Source organism: Chroicocephalus ridibundus, chromosome 13, assembly GCF_963924245.1.
Source record: "Chroicocephalus ridibundus chromosome 13, bChrRid1.1, whole genome shotgun sequence".
In the NCBI taxonomy this organism is placed as follows: domain Eukaryota; kingdom Metazoa; phylum Chordata; class Aves; order Charadriiformes; family Laridae; genus Chroicocephalus; species Chroicocephalus ridibundus.
Genome location: NC_086296.1, coordinates 14,203,391 through 14,223,069, shown reverse-complemented (window position 1 = coordinate 14,223,069; position 19,679 = coordinate 14,203,391). Strand labels below are relative to the sequence as shown.

Here is a 19,679-nt window from a genome sequence, read left to right as displayed (position 1 = left end):
TTGTGGGTCGGGGAAGGTCAAGCCTTCGTCCCTGTAACCCGTAATTGATTGCCGCAGTTTAGCAGTGGAAGTCCTGATTGCTCAGCAGCCGTTTCAGGGTTTGCTGTTAGGCTTTCTGAGTGCCCACAGCCAGGTGAGCTGCAGCCTTCTCCAGGCTTTATGGACTGTTTAACTTCCTTCGATTCCTGATCGAGATATTACTCTTGGAGAGAGACCTGCTGGAAGGACTAGCAGGGAAGGCTTTGTGATTAAGCCAATTCCTGTGCAGTGGAATATTTTTTTCCAAATTTTTTTTAACCTATTGACTTAAAAGATGTTTATGGATTAACTGAACTGCTATCCCAGTTCTTCTGGGATAAGTTACAAGCTAAAATACTTCGCAGGCTTCTTTTGGGTTTTTTTCTCTGTGAAATTGAAGTGAAATAATAAAAAGTGTTTCCAAAAAAACCCACATGCATTCAAAATAGGAATGTACGCTAGAACGGAATGGCAGTTACCCTTTCGGATACCTAAGCGGACCCTTGCAGGTTTGGTGACGTGGGTCATGAGAGACAGGGATGTGTATATACACACACCGGGGATGAGGTGAGCGAGCTCACACCGAGCGTTCCTATCCAACAGCCTCGCGTGTGGAAGGTTCAGCTAGGTTTTACTCTTCAGAAATAAAATCACAAACTCATATATGCTGCCAGGCAGCGACTCAAAGTCAGACGAAATCAGTTTTACAGACGGTTTCTCATTGTTTAACTCTCTCCTCGCCAAGTAACTCTTTGGTCCATATATAAGAATATGAGTAACTGGTACTGCAAAAATAGAGTATATAAATAAATGCTTAAGTGATATAAATTGAAAAGCGGGACAGCTGTTCCCTTTCCCCACGGTTCCCCCACTTGGCAGTACAAATACAAAGAAAGCACAGTATCTTCTCTCCGAATGTCCATAGCAAGGAATAGCAAGTGTAGCATTTTTTTCCTAAGCTCCCAACGTAACTAACTGAAGAAGCGAACACAACCAAACTTACAAAGATGCAGATATTCTCTGTTCGTCCATATTTGAGTGTGTAACACAGCCTCCCACTAGCTGAAGCCAGGAAGATCTGCAGTGCAAACTACTGGGCTTGAGATGCGTAGGAAAAGCCTATGAGGCTTTATAAACTTAAATTCAACACTGGTCTACTCTCTGATGCACATGAGAAGCTGTTCAGATTCATAGCCAGAGCCCAGTACCCCTAAGCTGCTCTGTAGCATCAAATTCCCCACGTACTGGGTTCAGTTTAGGAGGTTTACATTGCTGTTCGGGAATGTAAAGTGATTCTGGAACATAAGCCTGGAGAACCCAAGTACAGGGGAAAAAGGAAGGGATGAGACAACTTTGACTAAGATTCACGAATGACTAAAGGAGAGCTCACTAATAACGAGACAGAACTGGATTAAATACTGAGTAATTAGTAAACAAAATTAGTGTTATTGGAGTGGGATGTAATGACATAAAATGCTAAACCTGCCTTTTCTCTCTTCTTTCAGAGCCAAGGGGAACGCCTGCTTTCCAGAGAAGCCCCTGAAGAACTGAAGCAGCAACCTCTTGCTCTGGGATACTTCGTATCAACTGCCAAAGCTGAGAATCTTCCGCAGTGGTTCTGGTCATCCTGTCCTCAGGCACAAAACCAGTGTCCCCTCTTCCTGAAGGTCTGTCTTGGTATCCTTTCACAGGGCAAGGGGAAGAACTCTATTTATATCCTATGAATTTTATTTGAAAATGTTGGCTTTGCACGTTACCGCAACTGTGACAGTACTGGAAACAGAAATGCAATTTTAGGTTTAAATGTACTTATGATAGCTGGCTATTAAAACTTCATTATCAGTTCCTAAAGCCTTTACCTGAAAACGCAATAGTTTGGCAGCTTCTAAATACGGACTCATCAAAGCTGTATCCGGTATTACAGAAGTGTCCCAGTTTTCATTTTCGGTCAGCCTAAGACAGGAGGGACACACCGTCTGTTCTGTGTAATGACCCAGAGATCGAGAGTGAGAAAGGAGAGTAGGTGCACAGTGGGGTCTGTCGTGTCAGAGCGAACCTGATCCATTCCAGAATCGCAAGTGCTTGCGAGACGTGTACAGCAGTCTTGGTTCAACTACTAGAGGTGCTCTGCTCCCTGTAGAGTGTCCTGCGGCTTCTTATTTAATTGAATCAAAAAAATGTGAACCTTGTCAGCATGGAAAGAAGGTGAAAAATCTGCCTTCAGTAGCATCACATAGCTATCTGAGCAAACAACACAGAGAATAATAAAGATAGTACCACTTTCTTTATCCATTCCCATATTAATTAATAAATACTAAACATGTTTGCAACACTTAACTGAATTCTCTCATCCATGCCTATCAGGCAATTACCAGAATAAAGGTGTTCAATATTTCTCAATTCTTTCCTCATGCAAAATAAGCAATTTTAGGACTGCTGTTAACAATGACTGCAGTCAGCATGGCAGGCTTTGTATTCAGTATAGCAAATACTGAACCTGTTCCTTACACTCTGCGCTTTTCAGCGATAGATATCCCTGAAGTATGTGCTTTGCTTTCGACCTACAGAATGGAGATTTCAAAATAATATGAAAAATAAAACACCATGGTCTTGGAGATAGAGATGAAGTTTTATGCAAAACTTAAAACTACCTTTTTCTTGTGAATGAGTAATCCAAAGACTATGTTTCGGTTCCAGCAGTAAAAATACAGTCCGCAGAGCTCCAGGCAACTTCATGAATTCCTTCCGTTGGCTTATACTAGATTTGTACTCGAGAGAAGGAGCCACCACCCCTCCCTGCACCACCACCCCCCAGCCCAACACAATTGCTCTCTCAGATCTAGGCTGCATTAAATGTTTAATTTGACTTGGAACATACTGTCTTGGTTTGGACAATTTTTAATAAAAGCAAGGGGCTGAATTCATGCAGTAACTTGTACGCCATTCAGGGAGCAGGTGGTGCTGTCTCCTTCATGCTGCACCGCGCTGCAATTAGGAAACTTGTACGGCATGTGAGGCATACAGAGTCGAGTCATCTTTGCCTGATTTGGATTAAGTATTTTTGAGCTGAAGCATTTCACCTCTAATATGCGTGCCATAATTGGAGGAGTATAAATGAGAGGTTCTGCCTCGGCAGGCCGGGTGGCGTGTTAGGCTACCCACTTGAAAGGCTTGCACGGTGGCTCTGCCCCCAGCGCATGATCAATATGAAATCCCTTTCCTGCTCCTCTATAAACCAACGCACAAGCCCTGCTCCAGGGAGAGCCGAGGCAGATGGAGACACCGTCCCAGCAGAGAGCAGGACGAAGCATCCTGGTCGGACACCCACCCCTGCTGGCACCCTGCGATGGGTCTCCTCCCTGCAGAGTCTGAAGACTTGGGATGGTTTGTTACTGAAATGCCAGAAGAACCACTGCCACGTCCCAGGTGTTTCCCCCCATCACTTCTTCCCTGACTAACGTTAAGAACAGAATTCAGCATTCTAAAAGATCCTTGTTCGAGTCAAAAAGGGAAGTCGGTTTATTCAAAAATGTAATCCAAGTTATGGAACTTGGAAATACACATGGTCATGGTGGGTTCAGCAAAGACTTGCCAACTTTCTGTGCTGTCCTGAGACAATTCAGAATACCCTTGTTCACTGTGAATCTTTAGAAGTACGTGCTACATGAAGAGTTAATTTGTGCTTTTTTCCTTTGCGCAGGCCTCATTACATCACCATATCTCTGTAGCGCAGACAGATGAGCTTCTACCTGCCAGAAATTCTCAGCGAGTTCCTCACCCCCTTGACTCTAAAACTACATCAGATGTCTTGAGGTAACACCTCTTCGGTTTTGCATTTCCTCCCTAAGGCTGCGGGGACTGAGCTCTGACATTTGAGAGGGATCTTTTTGTTTTCAATCTGGCAAAATTATTTCTTAGCTTTATCAACAGCTTATAACTCTACTGTCCCCTACATGTGTGTCTCAGAGCAGCGGGTGACTCACTGCAGCCGCTACCTCTGCCACCACAGAGCAGCAATTTGAGGGATATTCATCGGTTTTCCATACTACTGTACAAAACCGTGTACAGAGATCTTACAGACAGCTCTGCCTTACCAGGGGGCACCTTGGTTTGCCTCCCAAAGATCATTCTGCTTAGCTGGTGGTCTAATCTGGACTGTGTCGATAATTATTTTTACTCACCAAACCAAATTGATTTCTAGATGGAAATAAAAGTACTCTCTTGCTATCAGTATTTTAGGAATTGGGATATAAAGGAGACGTTCTTCCTGAATTAACACACATTTGTGACTGGTATTGGTCAAGATAACTAGAGGACTGTTTGCCTCCACCCCACCTGCTGGGGACTGAAAAAAGATCTAGTTTATGAGACAGCATATAACAAATACGTAACATTTAACCAATTAGAGACTATCAGCAGGAACCGTGAACTGATCTAAGAAAATTGGTGGTGTATGTATTCATCTAGAAGAGCTGAATTTGCATCCTCTTAGGGGACTGAGCAATGACAGCTGGCCTGGGGTACTGCTGTCTTTGTTTGAGTTAAAGGATGATGCAATGCACAGGGAAAGGCCAAGATACAACAGACATAAGTTACAACATGAGAAATTCTAATCCAGGTTCACACACGAAGTGCGACCGAATACTGGCACGGGTTGCCCAGAGAGGCTGTGGAGCCTCTGTCCTTAGAGGTGTTCAAAACTCAAAGCTTTGAATACAGTGGTATTGGAACCATTTATTCCATAATCTCTACCATGGAGTGGGGAGGGCCTGCATTCAAATAGCTTGCTTTCCAGTTCGAGCATATTCAAACTAAAACTTCGTGGTTCCCCTGCCCCCCTTCTTAATGAGTTTCCTACTCTGCCAACACCACCAGCGTTTATACAGCCAGGCAGTCCGCCTGACGTCGCATCTCCAGGAGAAACCTGAGATAAGTTTAAGTCAGTCATGAAGAAGGAAAGGAGTAAAGAATTCTGGTTTAATTTCTCTCTGCATTTCTCTTCTGCAGGTTCGTTTTGGAGCAGTACAATGCACTGTCCTGGCTTACGTGTAACCCTGCCACTCAGGATCGCAGCTCCTGCCTTCCTGTCCACTTTGTGGTGCTCACTCAGTTGTACAATGCCATCATGAATATACTTTAATAGATAGAAAAGCACTTGTTCTTCTGGCTTATTCTCCCCTCAACTTGAGAAACGTGCCACAGTCTGCAAAGATCACAATTTCGCTTCTCTTCAGACCAGTCCTGTGCTGTGCTTCTGTTCCTCCAAAAGCACATGTGAATTCTGCAGTGTTCAAAACTTAACTACCCATTAACATCTCTGGCAGCTTCAGTCCAAAATCTGGGAACATCCAAGAACAGTGAACACAGAGTAACCTCAAGCCAGTGTTAGTTTGGTGGCCCAGTAACTACTGGTCAGTGTGATTATTTTTTTTAATATTTTATTTTTTTAAGGAAGACTACGGTATCTTTTTGCATTAGGAACTCTGATAAACAACCAAGAGCTGTTTCAGCCCTGCAAGTAAAAATCCCTTGTAGTGACCAGTTTGGGTTGTCCAAAACTTGTTTTGTTGTTTGATCATCAGAAACTGGGACTTTACAGGAGGAGAAAAGAAACCAACCACACAGCTGTAGTCTCGTATAAATATTGGAGTTTTCCGTCTACCTGGAGTTCCTGTCAGAGTGGATTGGGATGAATGCATGCATTTGTTACCTGTCCATGTAGTTATGAATGGTCTGGAGATACTTTATTTATTTTTAGGTTTGGGGAGGGGAGGGATTAAATTATAAAGGACCAGGAAGAGTAGAATATCTTAAAAATCCAGCTCCGTTCCACTGTAGGGTTATTTATCTACGTACCTCTCACTCTTCTGACCTAGAAATCAAAAGTGAAGCTAATAACAATCAGAGTCCGAGCCGGGAAGGGAGGCGCATCCTGGTAAGGCTGGACCGGCATTGGAAGGGATTCTCACCTGCAGTTAGCCTGGTTAAAGCGAGACATGGCCAGTGGTTAATGAAGGATAACACTACCTAACGGAAGAGGAGTGAGAGAGGTAGGGAGGAAAAATACTTTAAAGCCCGATGTAAGGGCAAATGGAAAGCGGTAAATTAATCTATTGTAGAGCTATGATTGAAATATATTTCCAGTAAATTTAGTGATGCTAGAAAACTATTTACTGAAACCCAAGTCGCCCTTTAATTCTGGGCCGACTCGTCCATGTACATATCCAAAAATATGGTTTTTGTTTACACTAAATCAGTTACAAATCTGGTGTATTTTTTCTGACTATAGGAATATTATTTCAAAGAAATAATTTTTAAAAATTATATCATTAAATTAGTACTTGAAGTTATACCACTGTGGTGGAAAAGTTACTTTGTTTAGTAAAATGATTGCCATTTTAAAGGTTAATGGCTAATTGAAGTATTTTTATGACTCCTTCATTCCAGGCTTCAAGGGGTTTATATTTAAACTCCGTTTTCTAATGTTTGTTGTTGCACTGTGCAGCAGGCATGGACCGCCTTACGCGAGGGGTCGGGCACTTTGATCAGGCTGGGTGACCTAGTTATCTATCTGTGGAGAAAAAACCTACCAATTTTAAAGTTCTTCCAAAAGACTTTCATGTTCTGGTTAAAAAAAAGGAAATTCTATGATTTTAAAAAGTATTTTTCTTGAGATAATGTAACATTTAAAACAAATTATATAAAATAATAAAGAAAAAAAAAAACCTGCTTGTGTAATGAGAAGGTGACGTCAGAGAAGTAACCTGTAAATGGATTATTTCGTTCTCTGCACCGCACCTCCCACGTGGGTATCCTCTTTGCAATGTATAGGTTTAAAAAAAAAAAAATCTGATATCAAACCATTTGTATCTAATGTGTACAGTGTAAAATTGACTTTAAAAATATTGCAGTACTATTTTTTCTTAATCAGAAAAGAAAATTCTCAAGGCCTTTTGAAGAGCATAAAAAGATGAAGATTGTAAACTTGTATAAAAAGAAAAAATCTAACTTGGGGAGGAAAAAATGTAAAGTAGACATTTGTAATCTTTTACCATTTGGGGGTTATTTGTTCCCAGGATTCATCTGAACTTTGGATTATTATTTTGTTTGTTCTTTTTAAATGGGCCGTTTTTATCCAGGGGCGTTTCTTCCCCAGAAACCTGGTTCTAAGCAAAAATTAAGAATAAAAAAAGGGCAGCAAGGAGTAGTTTTCATCTGGTGTCTTTTATTTAATTTTTTTAAGTTAAGAGAAGCTGGTGACATATTTATACGTTTTTGTGCAAAATAAATGAATGGCAATAGATTTTAAAGAAAAAATCTTATGTACTTCAGTGTGAAAAGTTCTGTATAATATTTCCCTTAAATATGCATTATTTTACTTGTGAGTTTTTTACTGAATTAATCTGAAATGTACAAGCCCTGGCTTTCCTACAGAGTGAAGAAAGTTATTTTATTTTTTTTTTTTATTTCTAACTTTGGAAATTCATGCCTAAATCAGAATTATTATTACAGTTGTTTGAGCTAAAGGGAGAGGGAGGGGGTGGGGAATGCCCAGCATGCTTGTATGTATATTTCAGAACCTTTTTTAAATGTAAAAGCTGTACATTTCTGGGGAGTTCTGAATTTCTTTTTGGTTTTGTTTTTGTTTTTGTTTTTTTTTTCTCTGAGCATTTTGCAGTGAGCTTCTTTTATATATAGCCGACAATTTGAAAGAAAACAAAAAAAAAAATGTGAAGTTCATTTTAAATCTACAGTATATCGCTGGTACAATACACTAAAAAAAGACTTTGATAAAAAGAAACAATAATAATAAAGACCTCCATTTTAAATGTCATTCATATATACCTTGTGGATGAGAGCTATATACTTTTACACACTTTTTTAGATGAATAAATTATTGAATTACTGAAACTCTTGGTGGAGTTTTCTTCTTACGAGTATTTTCTTTAACTCTTAGGTTTTGGCATTCCTAGTGAAGGAGGGCTTGCATGCCAAGGGAGAGATTGCGTGTGATATGAATAGAACTGAAATTAATTTATGGGCTTTTTAATATGTATTTACTTTACAGACACGCACTGCTGCCTCCCGATTAACCCAGCGCCTGCCCTTTGGATGTGCTGCGTGTCGGCGAAGCTCTGGCTTCGTCAGGGTCCCTGTCAGAGTAACGAGGCTCCTCAAAACATAGAAAGGTTCACACTGCAACAGTACTTTTCTTTAAAATTGAAATCAAAGCCAAATAGAACAGTTGTTCTATTTAAAATCATGTGTGTTGTGAGAGGAAATCTGGTGCCGCAGATGTAAATGCCGAGATGAACAGGTTTAAAGTTCTGCCAAGCGGGGTGGGTGGAAGTAACCCGGGATAATGTGGCGACACGTGAGCAGCAGCTGCTGTACATGAGGAACTCTGATCACAGGAGCTTCCTCAATCACAGATGCAATTTCTCTGTATGCAGCAGGTGAGTCTTTATCAGGAGATTTCAATGGCGTGTCAGGCCTGTAACCTCCTCCCCGTGCAGCAGATTACAGACAGGGTGACTGAAGCGCCGTCAGCCCCAGTGAAAGAGGAATACGAAACCAGATCTGCCGCTTCGGGTTGCCCACAGCAGCTGTAGAATCGTCATCCTGGAGGAGCTGAAGACTCAACTGGACACGTCCTTGTGCAGCCCGATGAACTCTACCTGCTTTCACCAGGCGCTTGGGCGCAGGGTTAGGCTGCAGGAGGTCCCCTCCAACTGAGACATTCTGTACTTGGCAGGTTCATTTCTAAACGCAGACGTGCAAAAAAATGATAAACAACTAGACCCCAAGTCCTTTGAGTGCTACACCTTAATAAGGCCAGGGGGCTATTTTGCATTCATCTCCCGTAAGAATAGTTCTGGAAAAACTTAAAACAGAATCTTTGGATAATGTATAATTTTCTGTACTTAAAGAATTGTATATTTTAAATACCATATCCCTTGCTTTACTCTTAAACAAGAAAAAACAACAGCAAACTACAGCCTGCCCCTTCCTTTCTTTCCAGTTGTACCTACAGCACCAGCGCTGCTGGTGGGAGCCGTGTATGTTCTGCGGTGGAGACTCAGCGTGAGATGAGAGAATTGCTGCAGCCCCTAGAACTGATGTTTGTCTCTCGCTCTCTCGCACAGTGGAACAACTCATTTTCCACGAAGAGCTGGAGCCCGCGCCTGCATCAGCCCCGGCTCCTGGGACTGCATCAAGGAGCTGCTGCTCTAATGGCTGCCTGGGATTTCCTCAGTAGCTGTTATTTCCAGCCCACTTCAATTTTGGCACATCTTATCTCTAAATTTAAAGTTAGGTAGTTACAAAAATAACTCCTAAGATTTTGCCTTTTTATTTTTAAACTTTCAAGCTTCTATCTTTTAGTTCACTTTGCTATTGGTAAATTCCTAAAAAGTGACATTGTACAAGTTCTTCCAGAACTTCCACTTCAGTCTTCCATTGCGAGTGCTGTAAGTAGATGGAATTATTGCAGAGCAATATTTTTTTAACTGGAGATTACTTTGTGGCTAATTCATTGGCTTTAAAGACAAAACCTAGCAATTAAATATTCTGCTCCGTGAGGACTGTAAGGAAGAATTGAATGAAAACTAAAATCTCAATTGATCTATAACAATAGTGTAATATTTATGACACATGGGTACAGTACTGCTGTGCTGGTCTCTAATAACAATGAAGAAAAAGCTTTTAAAGATTAGACAGTCATTAAACTACTCTTCTTTTTCCAACTGCCATTTCTATTTTTGGCTAAACGCGATGGCCTCCTGAAAACACTTCAGGCACATGTAGAAAGCATCAGAAGTCGTGAAAGTAAACATTAGGTTTATGGTCAGTCTCTCACCATTTATAGTGCAAACAGAAACAGCCCTGAGATCCCAAAACAGGAAATCTTTGGTCTTTAACAACAAAGCGGTATTTATAAAATGATGCTGCTTCCACTTCCTTATTTTGAAACTGAACCCTAACACACCAACAAGTGTTTATGTGGGCAGACCCTGTTTTACGCTTAACCCACTGTTCCTCTCCCAGGTATCAAAGCAGCCGCCCCGTAGTGCTTTCCAGGGGATGTATAAACTCAGCGCTGTTTTAATGAAGCCTGAAATACTCTTCAAAAACCTGACAGAAGGTGGCACCGACTTCGGCCAGCCCTGAACACAGCCTGCCCTCAGCTGCCGCTGCCCCACCTTACGGATCAGCCCTGCTCCACTCCAGATGCGGTGCCGGCTCCGAGACCATTCAGCACGCCTCAGCTCTCGCCCTGGTTCCAGACTGGGACTCGTCCCACAGCTGGCAGCCTGACCGTGCCGCAAGCATGTGTAATGTAGCTTAGGTAAGCTATAAACATAAAATACGTGCTCATTTGTCTGTATAAACATTAGCTGTTTTGCCTATAAGAACGACTTATTAAAACCTTTCAGAATTATGATACCATTAAAAAAATCAAAACAAAACAAAACCATTAAAAAAAACAAACCAAACCAAAACATTACTTAGCATCAAGTGCCCTTCTAGAAAGCCGGCATGGACACTGGAATTGCTAGAACTTACTACAAATGCTTTCTACAAGAATATCTTTCATGGTCTTGCAGCAAGAATCAAGACCAAGCCCTGCCAGAACTCCCCGGCTCCCTCTGGTTGCTCCCAGGAGACTGGTTTAAGGAGCAAAGGCCCTGCCAGGCTCTAACGCGGGTTTGCGGACGCTGCACCAGCCTCTGCTGTTAACATCCTCTCCACCCCCAAAGCCAGGTCTTAGAACAGTACCAAACTAGTATAAATCTAGGGACAAGCTACATTCTGAACTGCCTCGCTGCTACCTTGAGTTTTTTGAGAACTTCCCGCCAATGGATTCCAATATCCAGAATCCCAATTAAAAAAGGAACACACACACCCCCCCCCATGCAAAAAGCTCACAGGTGCCTGCAGTTCTGTAAAACCTAATCCCACAGATGAGGAAAAAAAAAAATCATATTTTTTTAACTTTGCATTTGGGCGAATATTTAAAAAACTGTTTTTAAGCCAACCACTTTTTTTTTATCTGTGATTTTCTGCCAGCAGTGACAGCCGTGACGTGTCACATTAATCACATCTATTCAGTCTCTGTGCCTATGCTGTCTGCCCCATTAATAAATCACAGTCGTGTCCCTTGTCTTCCAGCAGGTGTCATGGTTTGATGGCAAATGAAACTACAGACTCCTCATAGAACAGGCTTTAAAAAAAAACCCCAAATTAAACTACACGCATCTACAGAGCTGGATCATTAAAGGTCAACCACGCGAGCAGGTGTGGGTTCATTGGTCAAAGTGCTCCACCCCTACTTGTAATCGGTTTCGGTGGTAATTTCATTAGCGCCCGGGGAAAAGACAAGTACAAGAGCAGCGGGTGAGGGAGTGCGGTGCGTAGGGCAGGGCAGGAGCCGCTGGGAGTCCCAGCAGGGTAATGGTCCATAGAAGTGCTAAAAGAAAGGTGCTGTGAGCAACTGCCCTAACTGCTGGGTTAAGCAGCATTTTAGAGTTAAAAGTAATTGCCCTTGTGTTTCTTTGCCCGTTCCAAAGCCGGGAGCGTGCGGAGGCGGCGTTCTGCTGCAACGACACACACTAGTGCACAATGGGATTGTCAAGCAAGGGACAGGAGGGAGAAAAGGAACCTGAATGGGAACATGGAATGGGCAGCGTTCGAGCCCGGTCTCAGGGTGACTTTAGACATAAATAACAGGGAGTCCAAGTGGAAAACAACTTGCGCTTCAGAGCAGGCCTGTCCCATCAAGACCCATGTTGTCTACTGCAGCAGAGTGACGGGGGCACAGGACACCCCTCTGCTGCTAGCAGTGGAATTGGAGGTTTTCCCCCCTCACTTGTTTGCCCTCCTCTTAGCACTTTATGTTGCTGACTTCCTTTTTTTGATGTTGGGCCTTTTTTCACTAGTAAAATGTTGCTTCTATTTAAAGGAATCATTCTTCCTGTGGCGAAACCTTCCCTCCCTAAACAATTTCAGTCAGGAGCAGAGAGAACGTAGAGGGGGGGAAAAGACAAGCAACGGAGAAAGATGAATTAAAAAAGGAAGACGGGTGAATTAAAATGTTACAACAACTAGCCTGGGAATATCTACACATAGAAAGTGGCTCCATTCCACCAACTGTGGGAGCGAGGCTTCATTTTCCCAGAACAACTCAGGTTTTGTTACTAAGGCAGCTTAGGTCGCTGAGTCTTCTGTCCATACAGGCAGCACAAACCTTTTGTTTTAGTCTACAGATTCTTGATCGGGAAGCAGGACTTAGGGTGACCTCCATTACATTTGCGAGATTTTCATCTGTAGGGTCCTCCACTGCAAGTACTTTCTTGTTACTTTTGACACTGGTTGATTTATGTTCTTTCTAAATACCACAGTGTAAGAACCAAGGCCCAACTTAAGAATCTGCACTCCCTTTTGCTTAAAAAATAAGAATGGAAACCAGCTTCTACCCAATGCCATTGCAAAGGAAAACCTGAAAGCAAAATCTCAGTGCAAATAAGAAACTCAGAAACCAGGTTTTCCTTCTTTCATGCAGCTTGAAAACAGAGTGGTGCTGTTCAGATGGCCGATCATACAGGAACCTGCACACCCCTAACAGTACACGCACGTACCCATGCAGGCAGAGAGCTGGCGAGAAGGTCTTGTCCCCTCTGCTGAGCCCACCAGCCGAGCACAGATGCAGACAAGCAGCCGTGTTGCCAAGACAAATTGCATTTGTTCCCTGCAGCCAGCAGGGCAAGCCCCACATGGAGACCAGGCCACGCTCCCACCTTCCCCTTTCCGCGTTCAGCGGGAGACACCCTGCGTCCTATCCTGCGGTCCCAGCTCGACCTCCACCCCTTCCTGCCTTTGCCGTGGCATTTAGCAAACAGCAGGGAGTATTCTGCTGCCCCAGTTTCATAGGCATTGCCACCAAATCAGCTAACAGGGCAAGCAGGCAGCTGCCCACGGCACCTGTGGAGGCGAGGGGCGCTGGCGCTACACATTAATGCATAACCTCAGTACGCCTGAGGCCAAGCACTTACGGAATGCAACTGCTCTTCCAAGTTTCTGCGCGACCACTATCCACCAGTTCAGCCTCCTAAACACTGTACTTCCAGTTATAAGTCTGCAGTTACACAGAAGAACAGCCCCAGATTTAATAAACCAACAAGGGAGGCATGCTAAAAGGATTGGGCGAAGAGGAGCGATCTCAGCTCTAATTCTAAACCTGCCAAAACTAATGCGTGATGCCGGGCAAGTTGTTGGCTTTGTTACTCCTTGTCTGCGTAACAGCCGTAATGATACTGATAGACCTGTCTGGATCTCTGGTTCATTGTAAGTGAAAGACCCTCAGACAGAAGAATACAGAGCATTAGTCTGCAAACTTCAGTTAATATAGTGAGATGATATAAAATTATTCAGGACCACGGAAACTAAAATTTACTGCAAAGTCTTACAGAAAGATCCCAGAATATTGAGCAACTGGCCCATAAATGTCAGGAGGAATTCACGCTAAGACACCAAAAAAAATTCAGAAAAATTATGCCAAACATATAGACGTAGAATTGCATCTAACCTAGGATACAACCTTAGGATATAAGATAAACCGCGATCTAACATTCAAAACATCTAATCGTAACTGTTGGTATTTCCATGGATAAAAGTAGAACAATGCCTTGGAAAACCAAATGAACTGTTAGGACTTAAAGTGAGAGAGAGAGAGTAAAACGTAAATCACAGTCAAGCCACTGTATGCATCCAGTTTGCCTACGCCTTCACTTCTGCACGCTCCGGGGCCATCCAGTCACAGAAGGGATACAATACAGCTGCAAAGGTACAGAGAAGGATAACAAGTGTAATCAAAGGCACGGAATGCCTATAATAAAAAAAAGGAAGAACAAACAGAACGGGATCGTTCACTTCAACAAAAAAACAGAGGGACGTCTGAGGTTAAGCAAAGACTGACAGGGAATGGATTGTTCCTAACATGAGACACCCTCCAGGCTCTGCACTGGTGGGCTGCCTTTCTCCTGGGGAGAGTTCATTAACCTCACAGTAGCTAGTATGGGGCTGTGTTCTGGATTTCTGCTGGAAACAGCGCTGCTAACACAGGGATGTTTTCATCATTGCTGAGCAGAGCTTAGAGAGCACCAAGGCCTTTTCTGCTCCTCTCCCCACCCCACCAGCAAGGAGGCTGGGGGTGCACAAGAAGTTGGGAGGGGACACAGCCACCCACCAAAGGGACAGCCCAGACCGTACGACGTCATGCTCAGCAATATAAAGCTGGGGGAAGAAGAAGGAAGGGGGGACACACACAGAGTGACGGCCTTTGTCTTCTCGAGTGTGCGTTACGTGTGATGGAGCCCTGCTTTTCTGGAGGCGCACGAACACCCACCTGCCCATGGGAAGCAGTGGATGAATTCCTTGTGTTGTTTCTGCTTTACCTATCAAACGGTCTTGGTCTCAACCCACGAGTTTTCTCACTTTGACCTTGCTGTTCTCTCCCCCATCCCCACTGCGGGGGCTGAGCGAGCGGCTGTGCGGTGCTTAGTTGCCACATGGGGTTAACCCACGACACACATGAAGCAGCTGAGGGAGGAAGAGAGTGGTTCGGTATCTAAAAATCCTAATTTTGCTCTAATCCTAAATCTAATATATTCTTGCATCCTTAGCTATTTAATCCTAAACGGAAGATGCTTCTACAAAGAGGATCCTTAGATCCTTTTAAGCCTAAAGCAAAGAGATACTTTTAAGCCTCAAGCGAATAAATCCTTACATCCTTTGCTATATAAAAAGCCTAATTTTGCTCTAATTCTCCACCTTTGCTCTATATGAAGGGTGGAGGAGGAGGAGAGGGGTTTGGGTTAGGGATTTCAAAAGAAAGGCAGGGGAGGAAGAAAGCACAGTTCCTCAGTGACTTTTTCAGGCCCATCAGGAGAAGATGGCCTCAGAGGATCCTAGACCCATAGGAATGGCTTGGGTTGGAAAGGACCTTTAATGATCACCTTGTCCATCCCCCTGCCTGAGGAAGAGGAGGGTCCGTGGGAGCTGAGGGACCCCTTCCTGGGGGTCGCTCCTCTGGGTCCTTTCCTTTCTTTTGTTCACACAAAAGTGAACAGGCACACTTACCCAGCTGGGAACGTAGCTGCTGTGTGTTCCTCTTTATGGGACTGCACCAAATTCTGTACATCTCCAAAGAGAGAAGTGGCGTTTCCACTGAATAGAGCAGCACAGATTAAGGGAGTTTCTTTTGAGATAGTGCCTGATAGGTGCCCACACAGCAAGCTGGCTGAAGTTTAAATTATCTACTTCAGAGCAGTGAAGGACTGATGTGCTTGAACTCTGTAAGGTTTGAATTACTCAAACGCCTCCTCTGACTTCAAGACTTTGGAAATAAATCAGAAGGGGGCTGACTAATGCCAAGCTGACACCGTCTTCCCCCTGAAGGCGCAAGGATGCAGGCATGGCATCTTTGTTCCAAAAGATACCTTGCAGTTGTCTCTTGTGCCTGTCTCTCAACAAATGGCCTCTTTTCCCCAGAGATTTTTATTCTGGCAGCACTTGGCCCTCAACAGATATCAATTGATATATAGTGCTTGTCTGGACACATTTGGACGAGTTTTGATTCTCTGCCCCTTTCTTCTCTCCCCGTCTTTCCAAATAGCCATCCATGACTGTTTACTTTGGCAACGCCTGCAAAAAAAAAATAGTCTCAATGAAAAGGAAAAATCCATTAGGAAAAGCCAGCTGAGTGCTAAAAGGCCCCTAATCAGTGGAAAGTTTAAAGAGCACTGCTCCGAGAGAAGCTGCGGTGCCTTTCCAACACCTTCAGAGCAATGTGTGAGGCTATGACATGTCAAAGTGAAGCCCCAAACGCAGGCACTGCGCCAAAAGAACTGGTTTCGTTAGGGCTGAGGAGAGTGTGTGTGTCTGGGTGGGTGGTGGGGAGGGAGGTGCTTATGTGGAAACAACTGCATCAGAGCAAATAACTGCAATTGAATTATTAAGATTTCCCCTAGTTTTTTATAGCACACAGCCTTGGCTATTCTCAGTGGAAAGTGAAATGAGAGAGGTTTATCTAGAGCTCAGAATTACACCTTGACCAAAGCAGGAACTTAAATTTTAAGGGCCAATGCAGGTCAAAGCAAGGGGATGTCAGCAAAGGCAGCTGGGGCAGAAAGGCAGTGCTAGAAGAGGATGAAATGTGGAGAAAGAAATGCCCTCAAAACTCTTGTCTTCCTTGATGTCTGAAACAATTCAGACAACAGCTGGAGAAAGCGGGGAATATAGCTGAAGCTAAAATGCAGCTGCCCAAGAAACACCTCTCAGCTACTGGTACCAAAGTGAGAAATGACTGCTCCCTTAAGCTGTATGAGGTATCTAATGCTCCAGTCTCTGGGTTGACATATTTGCTTTGGGTTGCGGAACCCCCTATATTTCAGGCCACTGTCATTTAACATTTCACAAATTCACCACCAAATTACAGATTTCAAAGCATCATACAGAAGTCAATGAACTGCTCCTTTAAGTTCCCCTATGAAGAAGAAAGATGCATGTTTTTCTTTCAGGGAGCGATCAAAATATTTGTAATGAATCTGCTGCTCTTTGAACTGTTTTTTTAAAGCTTGATAGAAACAGTCAGGATAAGGCTTAGTACTTTCTCCTCTGTCTTCTATAGTTTTTCATCCAGCATGTAAGGAAACTCAGGCACAATTTAGCCTCTAGAAAGTCTATGCCATTGAAGTATGTGTACAATGCTGTCCAAAAGTGAGCTTATAGATCAGGAAAACCTACTCAAGCTAATTGTATACTGCCAGCTCAGCCTTTGTGAGCTGTACAAGCTCTGTACAAGCTTGTCTTCAACTCCAGGTAATCACGCCGTACCTATAGCCTAAATCACTGCCACGACACCTTTCAGAATCTGTGCTATCTAGCTGAAGAGAGCTCAGTATATTTACATAACACCCAAACACGGACAATAATACAGACCAGCCCTTATTTGCATGCCATAGCAAGCAGAGCACTTTCAAATCGCTGCAGGTAGAATATACTCTTGGAAGGTGCATTGATTAATGAAACCAAAAGCTTTAATTTTCCACAGAAGGGAAAAAGGATTGGGTCAGGGGCTTGGACTGGTCGTGTAGTGTACTATTACAGTAAACGTGATCTCTTCTGCTGCTCAAGATGAAGAATAGGTAATCAAATTTGACTACTTGCGGCAGAGGCAAATAAAGACAATAAAAAGAAGGGCGTTTCCATACAACACTTTGAGCTATTCTTCATCTTTCACATAAGCTATGTAGACCTCTCACTCTAGACAAAATTGTAAGACATGTCTAAAAATGTGACAATAATATAAATTATGCTGGGCTACGTATAAAGCCATACAAGAGGTAGAAGTCCCCTTATGTAAGAGGCTTTCAAAGTTTGGGGTTATTCTGAAAGGGAACAAACTTGCTTCTTCCTCCAATCTATTTGGAAACTTTCAATGAAGGAAACTCAGAAATCCCATATTGTTTTGGGATATTCAAAATGTCTCAGCGTCAACTTTTAAGAATTTTGCATTTTTACAGAAAAGCAAAAAGGTTTTTTTGGTGCTCTTAGAAGTCTTCCCATAACTCCATTTTTATTACAGAATAAAATTCTAGTGAAACGTCCTAAACTGAGAAAGCAATGGAATTGCAGAGAAGTATCTATGAAAATTTAATCACCAAACACTAGATGAGATCCATTCAGCCAGGAACGATTCAAGTACAAAGACTGCAAAATAAACTGAGTTTTCCTTCTAGCAATTAGAAAACAAACCGATATGGAAGAATAAAACCAGCTGTGTCCTCAACCTTCTAACATCTGTAACAGGCAGCTGTACAAGACCCATTACCCTCAAATGGGCAGAAGCAGCAGGTAGAGATGAAATGCCTTTGAATTAAGCAGTTACACTTTTTGGAACAGCCTCCCTCCCAGGACCAAAATCTGGAAATATCCAGCACGCCTGCTGGAGCAGAAAGAGCATGCAGTCTGGGCTTTCCCAAGAAATACTGTACTGTTGACAATGTGGAGATATGTTGCTATAGTAAAACATCCCTATCTGCGTAAGGCTCAACCCACTTCAATTATCTTGTTAGAGGACTCGATTCATTCAGTATTTTCACCTGTCTCTGCTGTCAGCCAATCCCAAATGCCCATCTGTCTCTCCTGCTGGCCAATGCCCTTCAGCCTTTCAGGTGTACATAGGTAGAGAGAGAAGCACACAGCTGCCCCCTGCTTCCCCCAGGTAGGGAAGCCTCATGTGGGGCCTTTATGGTTAGGCTGTGGGGTGTCTTTTGTTGTTTGGGGGGGGGGGGGGGGTTGGGGTTTTTTTGTTTTTTTTTTAATTATTATTTTATTTTATTTTTAAAGTTATTTAGGGCTTCTAAGCAGTCCATGTTTAAGGAACTATCACTAATCTCTGGAACTAGTTTCCAGCTACAGTAGCCTGCAAGGTAAGAATGATTCTCTTGCGCTGATGAACTTTTCGTGTATGTATTGCTATGTTGGTATTTTTTCTGCTGTTCTACATGGTCATTTGGTGGTGTTTGTTTGTTTGTTTTATTTGGAAGGACATGTGCCAGACAAGGATGTAGCAGACTGGCTTTCTCACAGGGAGCTGTACAAGGATTGTAAAACTATACCTGTTTGCCTATAGCTTATTGTTTCCTGGTTAGAAGGCTGGTTTTGTTTGGACCACTGCTATGTCCTACTTAGCCTGAGACTCTTTTTCTGATGTAAAACCACGTGTCTGAAGGGCAAGCCTTACGCTCATGTGGGCTTATAGAAAGAGTCTTTGCTGATAGATACGTGGAAGTAAACAGTTCTTGTGCCCTCCGTATTGTTTGCCTACAAAAGTATTATTAAAAGTACTTCAGAATCTCATGGGTTGATAAATAGAATAGTCTTTGAAACCCCTCCATGAATTCTGATGGAGAAATTGGGAATAAAACCTAAGCTAGAGTACTGCACTACTCTATACTAAGTAATCTAATTTGCTGACTGGTCTTCTTGTCTAGATCCCTGCCTAAGAGACACCTTGCATATCCTTGATATGCTCCGCTCTTCCTATGTGTTTTCCCTCTGTTAGCAGTGAAACCCCCTATCTTCTGTTTATTTGCCATAAATGTACTGCTTCTTCCTCCCCAAACTGACAAGCCTGCTGTTTACCAGCTGCCTACCTGTTTATTTCAATGCTATGAAAAGTTTTTTCCGTCTTTCTGCCTGGGATTGTGACTACATGTTTGTCCAAAGTACAAAAGGAAAGGTTGCAGGAACAGTACAGAGAATGCGCAGGGTATGCTATGGCTTGTGGTGAGTGGTCCTGACACCTTACATCTAGAAGCTCTTTCTGCTTTTCTACCTCAGGTGGAAAAAAAGGGCTGGTGGAGGCTGGTCACTGGGACTACCTAAAGACGACTGTTGGGGGCTGTCTCTTGGCAAGCTAATGATTTTTCTCCTTCTTTTGTCTGTTTCTAGGACATGTACTTGTTCTAGCTGGGTTGTAGTTCTTTGACTATGTTGGTTAAGTTTGAATTTGACTGCAAATGTGGCTAGGTTTCAACCAGGTGCCCTGATTGGACCCTTCAGAATGGGAAATGTCTTGGATCACATAATGGACACCC

General features: G+C 43.0%; 1 protein-coding gene across 2 annotated transcripts in view; it reads left to right on the top strand.

Annotated features, from left to right (window-relative positions):
• Positions 1-7,929, top strand: part of MED13L (mediator complex subunit 13L) — a 202,315-nt gene extending 194,386 nt beyond the window's left edge. For both annotated transcript variants that reach the window (XM_063350783.1, XM_063350782.1), the window contains 3 exons: positions 1,524-1,685; positions 3,719-3,831; positions 5,026-7,929. In XM_063350783.1, coding sequence (XP_063206853.1) covers positions 1,524-1,685; positions 3,719-3,831; positions 5,026-5,158 — 408 coding nt within the window. In that variant the 3' untranslated portion in view covers positions 5,159-7,929. The remainder of the gene's footprint in view (positions 1-1,523; positions 1,686-3,718; positions 3,832-5,025) is intronic.
• The last annotated feature ends 11,750 nt before the right edge of the window (positions 7,930-19,679 follow it).